Here is a 14,153-nt window from a genome sequence, read left to right on the forward strand (position 1 = left end):
ATCCATCACAATCTTTACATGACATCTCAAGGGTCCAAAAACTTTCTCATAACACCATTTATCCTTCACACCTCCCAAGGTTTCTTTACATGGCTCGGGGCAAGGTTTTCTGATACAGATATGCATGGATAGATAATCAGATCTTCAATGTCAAGCCAATTAATTATAATATGGTGAGAAAGTTACAGAAAGGATGCTTAAGGCATCTTGTAACGGCAGCAATATTCAAAGGGACCACTTTATTTTTTTGTTATCTATGTTGACATTATAGCGGAGACTTTTGGCGGTGCACCTAGAAACGTCTTACTGCTAGCTATGAAGCTAAAGCATGATGTTTACTTACTTGCCAGTCTCTTGGCAGGAAATTCAGCTTTAATTAACATAGGTTGCATGAATATATATATTTTAAGGCTATATGTGACTAGTCTACACCCTATTTGTCAAATATTACTCATGCCAAATATAGATGGGCTCTTTCCAGGGCCCGCTTTGATGCCCTACCTTCTGCCATTTTAGATGGAAGGTTTCAGCATCTGCCTATGGAGCAATGGTGGTGCCCGTTAGGCCAATGCAGTTGAATCAATCACACATATAGTGCCGCACTGTGAATTTTATGATGAAATCAGAATAAATGCTATATCCCATCTGCTATCTTGTTTTAAGCATCTCAATTTTTTGGGGGGAGGGGCATGTATGGAGTTAGCCCTGGTCAAATTATTGCTTGAGGATAAGGAGGCTGCCATATCCCATGCAGTGGCAAAATTCTGCTTTTTAGCTATTAAGAGAAATGCACTCACAAGTAAGGAGGTAGATTAATGGTGTTAGGTACACAGTACTAGCCTATATTGTAGCTGAGGTTCACAGAATTTACTTACGTTAGTCATATAGCTTCCCTTAGCTTATATATTCAATCAGAGTCTTTAGTTTCTGATTTTATACAGTTTTGCTCCTCATTTTAAACTACTGACTGTAATTTGTATGTATGCTGGTTGAGACAGCAGGGTAGACTTCCCCTGCCTATGGAAGATCCACTGATTTAGCAATTTGCAATAATCTCTTTTCCTTTCTGTAAAATGTATTGAAATGTATTAGGGCAGCCAGAGAATAGCTTGTTGCTGGGCAGAATATCTCTGTATGCCTGTGTGCTAAGGAATTGGGGCAAGAGTCATGGAGGGTTACAGTAAACCATAACAAGAACTGGGTGAAACTGTTATTCTACTGTTACTCTACTGCCGCCTCAATGTCTGGAGTGTTATCAGTGCTACCCTGAATGTTGATGGGTTGTCATATCTTGAATTTGGATAAATATCCCTTCCTCAGTATGATTGGGGCTCAGAGATTTTTACTTGGTAGAGTGCTCTGGGTAGCAGCTGCTTCAAATAAATAACTGTTTTCTTGTAAACAACGGTTTTGGGTCTCCTTCTCCTTCACGAACCATTTTACCACATCATAGTCTATGACTATAACAATAAAGAATGTGAACTTGTTGATTCTTTAGCAGCAATTAAAGCTGTGCTAGATGTCAATGAATTTGTGAAATTGCCAAGATCTTTAATACAAAGGAAAAATCATAGTATGTTTTCCAGTAGCCTTAAAATATAAACAAAAAATTATTAGCAGTTGTTGTACTAAGGAAATGCTTGTAAACCTTAAATTATTACATGACTAAAGAACTTTATAATTGTAGACTTACGTTACCCCCAAGAAGAGCAATACTGGCAAGAACTTGCACAGCTAAAACTACTACAGTTCATTTTTAGCCAGGATCTGTTCTTTACACCTGGAAAATCTTAATGACCTGTGCAAACTAGCAGTTGCACCTGTTGAAGGATTCATGTAGTCTAAGTTCTTAGTTCTTTTATCTTTAAACTGCTTACATTCCTGTTGTAACGGTGACTTTTATTCTGAATGACTGAAATGTGCATTCAGTTCAAAGCTGTTGTCCATCATGCAATGAAGATGGCAATATCCTGCAACTGAGTTATTCTTTTAAAAACTAGTGCTTTCTAAGGCTATACTGGCCAGTTGTCTCAAAATGATACTATAATTTAGAGTGTTGAAACCTGGTAAGCAATCTAGGAGCACCAGCAGAGATGTTCTCCTCCTCTTACCTTTTCTCTTCCCAGGAAAAGCCATAAAGCAGTTACTTTGCCAATGCCATATTGAAAGGGGTCTGAATAATCCTGCTTATCCAGAAAACCTTGGTATTGCACTCCCACATTCTCTCAAGCACCTTGCTCAGGATGGATAGAGTCAGTGCTAGGTGGAAGTTCTTCAAATCCTGGACCTACAGGGAATTTTTTTTAGAAAGGACAAATTAAGGTTTTTTTAGAACTAGTGGAAAACACCCCTTCCATGAGGAGCCCTTATCCATTCTAGCCATTGATCCTGCTATTCCTTGGAAGCATTTAATATCCCAAAGGGGCAGGAATGCAAGTAGTGAAATGCATCTCTCCAGTGACCTGTCTCAGGTGAAACAAGCTGAAAATCATCCATAGAAAATCATCCAGCAGAAGTCTCAGGAACATCTATCCACAACTGTGGAGTCTCAGGTTGAAACACGAAAGTAACTTTATCTGCAAAGTGTCTCAAACTTGCAACAGTGTAACAGTTCAAAATCCTGTTGGAAATCAGAATGTAAATGGCTCTGAAACACTTGAACACTAGTGTTGGTTATCTTTGAGCAGACACAATGGTTGCAAAGAACTAAAATTTCTCTACCAATGCTGAAGCCAATTCCATCAGCTTAGATTGAGAGAATGTTGGGTAGTAGGAGCAGATAGTACTCCAACAGAACTTCCATTCAGTCTCTCAAACCCATCCATGTACTTGAAACCCATTCCTACTCCTCCCCAGTCCGCAAACTTGCTCTCATATCCCAAAACGTGGTGGCCAAAGCTGAACAAGACCTACCCTGTTCAGCCGTGTTTCTAGGTTGGCAGATGGGTGCAGAATCAAGCCCTGGATGATGCTTTTGCAGCCATTGACGTGGCTTTGTATTGAACTATTTATGGTAGGTTGCTATTACCTGTCTTTGTGATACTTTAAAATGTGTTATGGATCGTAAAGTTGTAAAACAATCCTTTGTTCTGATTGAGAAACAAAGTAGCAATCTAGACAGAACCACTTCATAGGTATGTCCCCATTATGTTATTCTGTGTAAAATAGCATTACCCCTTTGGGGTATTTTTGTTTTGCATTTTTCAACATTGGCATTCGTTGCATGAGATTACATAATCTGCTTCATAAGTGCTGTAATATTGCTTAAAACAATAATGTATCAAATACTGTTTTTCCTTCCAAAGATGTAAGTAGTTCCTGATTTGAAGCAACTGCTGGTAAAATGGCAGCACTCAGCAATGATTGTCCACATTTGGAATCTGTTGGTGAGATTACCAAGGAAGATCTAATACACAAATCACATGTGAGTTGCAATTTACTACCTCCCTAATAGTGATTAGTTTGGATTTTGATTTCTGGCACAAGTTTTTAATTTCTGGGATAAGAATATGTAGCATTCTTCCTTATCTACAGAGCTAGCAAATATTTAACCTTTCCAATAAGTTAACTTTGTTTCTTATCTTTTTGTCTTAATTAAATGATAATATGCAATTTATTTTTTAATTCACAGGGCACTTGCAAGGACTGTAAAGTGAAAGGACCAAATCTTTGGGCATGCTTAGAGGTAAGTATGTAGCATGTGCGATTCTCTGTGTTCTTGCAAGGGAGGCTAAAGCATCTGGGGCCTTTTAGTTAAGAGATGGTAAGATAGAGGTCTATGAATTATGCAGAAAAAATGGATAATTTTTTCTCTCTCCCATAATACTAGAACTTTTAGTCCCCTATTAAACTAATTGATGGTAGGTTCAAGACAGAGAAAAGGAAGTATTACGAGACCCAGTGGGCAGTTGATTGTAGAACTTGCTAACTCACGACACAGTGATGGATTTAAAAGCATGTTAGATCTATAGAGCAGTGATTCCAAAACATTTCGGGCCACCGCCCCCTTGGTTCCACAAACTCAGCCCCAGTGCCCCCTACCCTATCCAACACAGTTGAAGGGGCCCACCTCTAGTGTCCCCTGGTGCCCCCTTGCCTCTTAGTGCCCCTCTAGGTAATCCCACCGCCCCCCAGGGGGTGGTACTGACCACTTTGGGAACCACTGCTATAGAGAATTGATAGGTAAATATGAGCCTTGATAAACAAAAGAGACCTTCATATTCAAAGACAGAATGCCTCTGATTGTCAGGTGCTGCAGAACACCCAGCAAGAACGGTTATTGTTGTCTTCTATGGGCCCCACTTGTAGACTTCTCTGTAGCACCTGACTAGCAGTTGGTTGGAAAAAGGATGCTGGACTAGATGGGCCATCAGTCTGATCTCAGCTATAGTACAATGTATACGTGCATGATGTACAGACAAGAATCACATATCCTTTTTTTCTGCCCTTTCCCTCTCCCCTCACCACTAGATTTCTAGTAGCAGCTTTCAGTGCCTTTGCAAGTTGAAAGCCTCCAGTCTTGACAAGATTGCTATTATCCCACTATGCTGCTATCAGTCCCTCCGTGCTATCTGTGATCTTGTGAGATCTCAGGTGGTGTTTTCTTTTTTGGGGGGATTTTAAGCCCCATCACTTTTTTACTGTGGATTTTTGTGCAAATTGAGGGCTGTTCCCAGTTTGTAAAAGAATCCCTCCTCTGAATATGGCCCCATTGTACAGGTTTTTTGATCTGCGGTTTGGACTACTGTTCAGAATTAGATATATTGATTTATTGCTATAGATAGTAACTTGGGGTTTGGTAAACTGCTCCTGTGCAGCCTCCATTAATCAATGAGGATTATCAGAATAGATCTAGGTTGTTCCTTGACAAAATTACCAATAGAATCTATGTATCACTTGTGCTTATAATTTAGCAGTCCTGCATCCAGATTTATATTCTGATGACAATATTACATTGGATTTCATTTCTTACTGTTCAAAAGATTCTAGTTAGAAATGTAACTGGAAATGATGAGTGGCAGGTGTATTTTTGAGGGAAAACATGATTTTCTGTATTTCAGATAAAATCTTGGCTACATCAATGTTATATTTTTTGCAAAATGCCAGACTCTTATAAAAGCCTTGTTAGGTTAGGGAGAGTATGCTGAAAAAGAAATGAAAACAGGAGTGATAGGTAAAACAGTTCACAAATGCATCAGTGAGTGCATGCACTCACGAAATGTGATATATCTTTACTTCAGAGTATGTTTTAATCAGAAGCATTTGATAGAAAATAATTGCATAGCTTACTGTTTGACAGTGGTGGTGGAAAGTGCTGTCAAGTCACAGCTGACTTATAGCGACCCCATAGGGGTTTCAAGACAAGAGACACTCAGTGGTTGTTTGCCATTGCCTGCCTCTGCTAACAACTGTCCCGGGTCGCCTCCACACCTAGGCTCCTGGGACTTCTTGCCCAGCCCTGGCCCCAACAGCGATCCTTGGGGGTGGGGGAAGGGGCCCTCCCACCCCCACTTACCAAGGAGGGGGTCCGGAGAGACGGCAAGTGGAGGACAGTCAGAGCCGCTGCCCTGCGGCCGGGCAAACGCACCAGAAGCCTTGGCAACAGCCGAAAGGCCTGCTCGTCAGCAGGTGAGCAGAGAGGGCGGCCCAGGTGGGCTGCGCCCGACAGACGGGGCGCAGTGGCGGCCTCAGCCTCCCACTGTACCCTGGCCGGGGCCCCAGGGGAGTATCGGGAAGACCCGCCCACCAGCTGGTCATCGGGAGGGAACCGCAGCGGCGGGAGACGTTCCCAGGGCAGCGGCCAGGGCAGAGGGGCTGCCGCCTCTGCGACCTCGGGCAAACTGGTGGGAAGGTGGGGGAAGGAGCAGGCGCAGGGAGGGGCCGCCTAAGGAGGGAAGCCCCTGCCCAGAGCTCGGCAGGCTGAGGGTAAGCGGAAGAGCCAGGGCGGGGCAAACACAAAGCCCCCTCCCTCTGAAGAAACTCTCCCAACAAGGAGAGGAAGAGGGCTGGGGAAGGGCTCTTCTAGCCTCGGGTTGAGGCATATGGGGGCGGAGACAAAGGGGGAGGAAGTATAAAGCAGCAGAAGGGTGGAGGCCGAGGAGGAGCTGGCTGGTTCCCTATTTGCTCAGTATTCTGTGTCAGAGATACCAAGCTGGCCAGCTCGGAGGCGGAGAGGTCCTCATCCTCTTCTGAGTGGCCTGAGGCCGAGGAAATCCTCTCTGCTAAAACTCCTGAAGGCGCGACTCAGACCCCGGCACGGGAGGCCCCTCTTGGGGGAGTGGCCTCGCCAGATAGGTCGCGACAACAACCCTGGAATTCTTTGGTCATTTCCTATCCAAATACTAACCAGGGCCGACCCTGCTTAGCTTCCAAGATCGGGCTAGCCTGGGCCATCCAGGGCAGGGCCTGACAGTATTTAACTGTTAATTGTTTTTAAATGCTTCATACTTTTTGTGATATTTCCACTGCAGTCACCAGGCACTTTGCTTTCCCTTTTGTGTAGTGGCTAAGTTTAGATGTAGAGATTCCCGCATGATGAACATTTTGTTGGTTGGCAATGTTTTTCTCTGTGTTGAAAATGCCTGATTAGAAACTCATTTTGTAAAGGTTGGCAATATATGTCCGTATGATAGTGAAAACTATTTTAACTACTTTTAAATATATTAAATTGAATAAAAATTATTTGAAAATATTGAAGAAAATAATCTGTGCAGTAAATGCACATGTGATAATGTCTGGGCTTTTTAATGCTGATTCATAACCAGCTGAGTGTTTTTGTTGTTGTTTGCTGTCAAGTCGCAGTTGATTTATGGTGACCCCATAAGGTTTTCAAGGCAACAGACGTTCAGAGGTGGTTGCCATTGCCTGCCTCTGTGTCACAACTGTTGGCTTCCAAATACTAACCAGGGTCAACCCTGCTTAGCTTCTGAGATCTGACGAGTGGTACTAATTTTTTTTTTAATGGGGTTTTGTGTTAAGAAATGTTGTACCAACCATGGTTTCAAAGGTCTCACTCTGTTTCCAGAATAAAATACGGAGCCTTCTATCTGAATGAAAACACTCTTGTAGCACTTGCATGTGTCTGATGTAAGTGGACTCTGGCTCTCAAGTAAATTAGCTTTCTGGGTGCTACAACACTTTATTTTGGCCGCAGGCTAAAACAGCTACCTCTGTGGAACTTCATTCATCCAAATTAAATGGCTCTTATAGGCCGTTTCTAGCTCTGCACTAGTTACGATGCAGCACTTTGAGGTCAGGTGTTCTGGCAAGTGAAGCATTTGCAGCTGTGGATTGTATTTCTAGCAGATTTTAGCATGGCAGTTTATGAAAGTCTCATTGAAATATATGGAGCAGTGAATTAAAATGAGCTTATGAATGCATTATGCAGCTATTCATATAAGCTGAAATTTGCTAATGACTTGCTGAAAATTTGCTATTGACCTTGGTGGATTGTGCCTGCTTATTTTTTTAAAAAGTCTTCCCCACTTTTTCAGCTAGCATACTTGAAATGGTTTGGTGGTGGTGGAAGGTTCAGTCAAGTCACATTATAAAATAAACCAATATCTTAATCACTAAAAAATAGCATAACCTAGGCTCTTTGTTTATGAGTATGGCTAACAATAAGAACAAGAGCAAAACAATAAAAACTGTAATAGGCAATAAAAACTCAGGGCAAAAAAAACTCAGTATAAAATTATAACAGCATGTCATGAAAAAGTTAACATTACAAAATAAGACAAAAGAAAAAAAATCTTAAATGCCATCCAAGATCCTGTGAAATAAAAAATATCTTTGTGTGGCTAAAACTCAAGAGTAGGCACCAAACAAATAGGTGCTGGGAGGGAATTGTAATAGGAAATGCCTTGTCTCTGATAACTACTTGCCTTGCCTCTAGATTGGGCGCGGAGATGGGGCACAGGTCATGTTTCCTGTGAAGGTTTAAACAAATGAGCAGATTTGAATAGTGGTGGGTAGTCTTTGAGTTATTCAGCTTGTTTAAGATAAGAACCAGCACTTTGAATTATTCTTAGATATACGTTGGTTGGTAGTGAAGTTCTTTCAGCACTAGTGGAATGTATTCTTAACAAGATATACCTGTAACAGCTATGTGTGTGTAAAGTGCCTTCAAGTCGCAGCCGACTTATGGCAACCCCTTTTGGGGTTTTCATTGCAAGAGACTAACAGAGGTGGCTTGCCAGTGCCTTCCTCTGCACAGAAACCCCGGCATTCCTTGGTGGTCTCCCAGCCAAATACTAACCAGGGCTGACCCTGCTTAGCTTCTGAGATCTGACGAGAGCAGGCTTTCCTGGGCCATCCAGGTCCGGGTGATGAATGCTGTACTCTAGTGATAATGCTATGAGGAAAGCCTGTTTTTTTTACATTGGGTATGTTTGTACTATGTGCAATAATTCCTTATCAGACCTAAACTTATTTCACTGCTTTAATAGTGTATAATATATAGCTGTTTGGTATATTTATGGTTTTGCCTTAACTTTCTTCAAGTAAAATTATGAATATACCCAATACTAGTGAGAGCGAGCAGCAGACTGCTGCATGCTATGGCACCTTTAGCACATTGTTTTTGCCATTTGTAATGGGAGGAGATGTTGCAAATTAAAAGCAACTGTTATGATGAACAAGAGTGTCTTATTTGAACAGAAACAATCTCTTACAGTCACACTAGAGATAGCAGTATATTTGGGTCTAAAGTCAAATTTCATAACATCAAAAACATTGAACTCTTTAAAAATGTATGCACATTATAACATTAATTGTGACAAAAATAAGTCACATCCAAACAATGAACATACTTTTGAAAATATGTTGTATATATCTAACACTACATATTCGTTCTTCATACTACACAATTTGTCTTAATATTTTACTCATTAATTTTTTTTTTTTTAATTCATAACAGCTTGCCAAACTTTCAATTTTTCCATTGGAGAAAAAAGTCTTTGGGGGAGATAAATATTTTGTCCCCTCTGAACCTTCACATCTCTATTCGGTACATCATAGCCCTGATGCAGTACATTTCATTATACCTAATATTGTACTGGAATGCTTCAACTAATATTGTACTGGAATGCTTCAGATACTTCCTGTGCTACCTCACAGGCTGCTTTTGACTCTGTTCCCATCTTTAGTTTTAGAAAGCGCTTTCAAAGTGGAAAGGCAGTGCCATTAAGCAGAGAATAAAATTCCTCACTGTGTGGAATGGATCTTGCCATGAATTGAGGCTTGTCTCTATTATGATTTGCATTTGCTTTATAATTATTCCATTTTGTTTGACAGAATAGATGCTCATACGTTGGTTGTGGGGAGTCTCATATAGATCACAGCACCATACATTCTCAGGTATGTACCTGCAAACTGTTGATTCTTAACATTTTAATCTGCTAATCATCTTTGCTCATAAAGTTTTCCTGGTGTCAGGGATAAGATCCAGTACTGCTTTTCTCTTGGTGACTTAAATATGAATGAATGATAGACAAGGGGGCTTTTGCTTCAAATTGGAATCTAGAATGACTAGAGTTCCATGATATACAAAATCAGTGATTACTGCTCATTACCTTAACAGTACCTCTGCAAATATCAGAAAGCATGATGAAATAGCAAGCAATTATATAGAAGTTAAATTGGTAGTTTACCAGTGTTGTGCATTTAAAGTGTTCATTTTTTTGCTGGAAATTGTACCTGAAACCATTACGTTTGGAAATGATAAAATCAAAATGTTGTGATTCCTGAAGTTATAATGGAAAAGATTTGAAGATTATACAGTATTTGTATTGAGTATAGACTGTTCAATGCAGAGGCATGTGATTAAGAATAAGTACATCCTTTCACCCTTCTACTATAAGAGCTGAAGTATAGGAAATATGGGAAGAGACATTCCTGAATGGCATGAATCTGATCAAAGAATAACATGCCTTGCTTGTGTATTCTTAGCTCTCCTGTTAGTTGATATAAATTACTATCAGGACTCAGAGAGGGGATATGCTGTTCTCCCCTCCCCTGCTGGTCCTTGGGACTCTTACTGTGTAAGCGGCAACGTATAGATGGATTAGGTGGGGTGGGCCAGATGTGCTTTCACATCCAAGCCTCTGCCACCACCAATCAGCTGATGGGGGGATTTGGAGCAGAAAGTGTGTTGGATGCACTTTCTATGCCTGGCCTCATTGTGTGGCTTTTTTGATCTGTGCTCTGAGGCTAAGTTTGGAATGGAATGTGGGAGTGGGAGCTTTGGTTCATATCTTCAGAAGAGATAGTATTGTCCTTGAATGATGGAAACAGAGCTTGTCCTCCTCCTTTTTTGTACTGGGCACTCCATGCAAAAATCAACTACACCAAGACCCTGTTACAGTAATTTTGCCTCCCTAAAAAGGAGGGAAAGGAAGAATCATAAGTTGGCCAAGGGCCCAGTCTTTGGTAGTTGTTTTCCCTCCTGTTTTGACAGAGTGAGAACCACTGTAACAGGGTCTTGGTGCAGTTGTGTGTTAATTTTATCTGCCACTGGAAATTGCTGTTGTACAGCGTGACAATGGTGCTACCACCTCTAAGCATATGGACTGGAATTACAGAAATAGAGGCAATCTAAGCAATTTCATGTAGCACGTAGACCTAGTCACATATACCATTTTCTTGCATACCTTTCACAGAATAGATGTTGTGTACATTCTTGGTGAGCACAATAGTGCTCAAATTCTCCCCTTTAATGGATGGGGTGCCATAGCAAGCTGTATATAGCATGCACTAGTGTCATGCATGGTAGTGTTCAAACAAAGGCATGGACTGTCTGAAAGAATTAGGGATTTGTGTCTTAATCCACTTGAAGGATGTGGAATAGCCATCTACCCAGTTTGCTTAAACATTGTGCAGCTGAGTAGAGACATTCTTTGACTACTGAATGCCCCCCATATGGAATAGAATGGTTTCTGATATATAATGATCTATCATTTTGCAGAATGTACAAAACAGAACTTTTCAGGACAACGTTTTTATAAAGGGTTTTAGGTCTGGTTATGGGACTGAAATGGCCTTTGTCAACTCCCACTGGATGACCTGTGTTGGGAGATGGACAGGGGGAGTAAGACCTGTTAATTCTCCTGAATTTCTTAGTGGCTTTGATACCATCAATCATGGTATCCGTTTAAATCTTCTTTCGGGGGTGGGTCTTGGAGGCACTGTTCTGCACTGGTTTCGGTCTTACCTTGAAAGTAGGTTTCAGAGTGGTACTGGGGAACTGCTGCTGAGCTTCTGGCCTGAGGAATCCTGTAAGGTTGCATCTTGTCGCCCATGCTTTTTAACATCTACGTAAAGCCACTGGAAGAAGTCATCTGGAGATCTGGCCTGTGTTTCCACCTATATATGGACACCATTCATCTCTATCATGCCCTTCCAGCAGATCCCAGGGAGGCTGCGGAAACTATGAAGAGTTGCCTAGAGGCAGTTTTGAGATAGATGAGAGCTAACAAACTGAAACTTAATTCTGATAAAACGGAGGTGCTAATGGGGGGTGGTGGAGTTGACCCAGAAATTGGAATATCTCCTGTTCTGGATGAGATTGCACTCCCCCTAAAGAGGCATGTTTATAGCTTGAGGGTGCTGCTGGACCCCGTCCTCCTATTGGATAAACACATGGCAGCGGTGACCAGGGGCCTCTTTCACCAGCTTTGGCTGTCCAGAAGCTACAGTTGGTTCAGAATGCTGCAGCCAGAATGTTGACTGGAGCTCATAGTAGTATGTAGAATGAATTTTGTAGCAGAACTGGGTTCACTGCACCTGCTGTGTTTAGCCATGTCTTGTTCTCTTACCGTTCTCTTGCATTTGTGATAAGGACCTGTTGCATATGCAGTGGCCTCAAATACTGATGTGTGCGTGTAAAGTGCCGTCAAGTCGCAGCCAACTTATGGCGACCCCTTTTGGGGATTTTCATGGCAAGAGACTAACAGAGGTGGTTTGCCAGTGCCTTCCTCTGCACAGTAACCCTGGTATTCCTTGGTGGTCTCCCATCCAAATACTAACCAGGGCTGACCCTGCTTAGCTTCTGAGATCTGACGAGATCAGGCTAGCCTGGGTCATCCAGGTCAGGGCAAATACTGATAAAGGGTAATATATTGCTGCCTTTCACCAACATCTAGAGATCTGTGTAGATGAGGACTAATTTCCTCACACACACCCCCACCAAAAATATCTCTTAATGCTATACTTAGGATAACTATAATGGACTATAGCCACATTGTTGCCTATATTTCAGAATGAGAACTAAAACTGTTTCTTTATATCATTACTCATATAAAATACTCCTATTTGGAGGTTATGGCTTTAGATTTGGTTACAGGAAGAGAAGTTAATAGTTAAATGTTGCTTATACCTATTTTTATCAACCTTTTACATTGATTGAGAAGTTTGGTTTTTTTCAAGTTCTTAAAGTCATTGACTTTGTTTTCTAGGAAACAAAGCATTGTCTGACAGTTAATCTTACCACGCTACGTATCTGGTGTTATGCGTGTAGCAAAGAAGTGTTTTTGGACAGAAAACTGAGATCTTATTCTATGTTGCAAACTGTACGGCTATCTCATCAAGATCCTGAACGTATCATACAGGTAATTAAGCAAATTCTTTACCTGGCATTGACTATGGAATAGCTTTTTAATAGTTTTTTATTGTGCTTTTCTCTAGAATTGCTGAAATGTTTCAGTTTATAAAAGCTTTAATCAAATTCATAAACATTCACACCGAACAAGAATTGCACTTTTGAAACAGAAGCATGTAAAATTCTGTGGATGATTTTTATATTTTGAAATTGCTTGAGACAATGTATTCTAAGGTGTTATATAAATGGTCTGTGTGTATGTACTCTAATTTTTATGATGGAAGTTGAGTGCTGTTAATGTTTTACTATTACATTAATGGCTGGAATCCAGTGTGTGCAATCCCAATGGCTTAGTTCTGCCCAGTGAGATTTTTGATTTCTAAAAGAAACTGGACAGTTGTTTCTAGTTCTAGTTCCTCAGCAGAGGAACTTAATTTGTGAAGGTCTATTTATTTTACTTTATCTAAATTATTTATAGTCTGCCTTTCTCATTGGGACTCAGGGCTGATTACACAGAGTGAGTCAATACATTCAGCAGGATGGGACACCCAGTAAACAATGCAATAGGATTTGAATTGCAGAAATCTGAAAACAGAACTGAAACAAAGCATAAATATTAATGTGATGTATTAAATGATGCAAAAATTACACAGTAGGATCCTACTTACAGCAACAGGCAGTACGAACTACACACAATAGTATAGTCAGCAGTACCTAACCCTTTACCCAATTATCTTTCTGGGCCATTTTGTTACAGTACAGCCATATGTCTTGTGTAGGAAAACCCTCTTTAATAATTCAGTTTTGCATCATTTGTAGAAGGCCAGAAGAGTGGGACCCTTCCTTACCTCATCAGGCAGGCCATTCTATAAGGTGGGGGCCACAATGGAGAGAGCATGTGTATAGCCAATCATTGGTTTTGTCCATTTGTAGATTGGCACCTGTAGATGGCCCTGCTCAGATGAGCGAAGCTATCATGCTGGAGCTTGGGGGGAGAGGCGGTCCCACAAATATGAGGGACCAAGGCCATGAAGTACCTTGTATGAGATAGCCAATACCTTGAGCCCTGAGACTAACTTGCATAACACTTAAGTATTTTTTTTTTAAGAAATTGAACTAAAAAGTTAATGCCTAAAAACAACATTTTTTTCTCTGAAGAACACATTATTTGATTGTATGCTATCAAAATAGATGTAGGCTAGGAGCCAAATGGTAGCTTTTGTCAGTGAAAGTGACTTCTGTTTCTTTGGGGTGTGTACATTTCTTGATCCCCCACCCCCCACATAGCTATGGTCTTCATATGCTGTACTGGGGGGAGACTGACCCTCCAGAATAGTACGAGCAGTAACTTTGTGATGCGCATGTATGCTCAAGGGGCTGTAGTGGGAAGGAGAACTCTATTGATGGTTCTCTGGACTGAACTTGCTCAGTTTGCAGAATACAAATTGTATTGTATAATACCCCAAAACTGTAGAAGCATGTGATTACAAATAAAATATTTAAATAAAATTGCATGTAAGTACTACAAATTTCACAAAATTACAACACAAGCAAAACA

At 40.9% G+C, this 14,153-nt stretch overlaps 1 protein-coding gene across 2 annotated transcripts in view; it reads left to right on the top strand.

Moving 5' to 3' along the window:
- Positions 1–3,305: 3,305 nt before the first annotated feature.
- Positions 3,306–14,153, top strand: part of USP33 (ubiquitin specific peptidase 33) — a 41,257-nt gene continuing 30,409 nt past the window's right edge. For both annotated transcript variants that reach the window (XM_056845599.1, XM_056845600.1), the window contains exons 1-4: positions 3,306–3,424; positions 3,632–3,685; positions 9,295–9,357; positions 12,453–12,605. In XM_056845599.1, coding sequence (XP_056701577.1) covers positions 3,344–3,424; positions 3,632–3,685; positions 9,295–9,357; positions 12,453–12,605 — 351 coding nt within the window. In that variant the 5' untranslated portion in view covers positions 3,306–3,343. The remainder of the gene's footprint in view (positions 3,425–3,631; positions 3,686–9,294; positions 9,358–12,452; positions 12,606–14,153) is intronic.

The sequence above is a fragment of the Euleptes europaea genome, chromosome 2 (genome assembly GCF_029931775.1).
Source record: "Euleptes europaea isolate rEulEur1 chromosome 2, rEulEur1.hap1, whole genome shotgun sequence".
Classification (NCBI taxonomy): Eukaryota; Metazoa; Chordata; class Lepidosauria; order Squamata; family Sphaerodactylidae; genus Euleptes; species Euleptes europaea.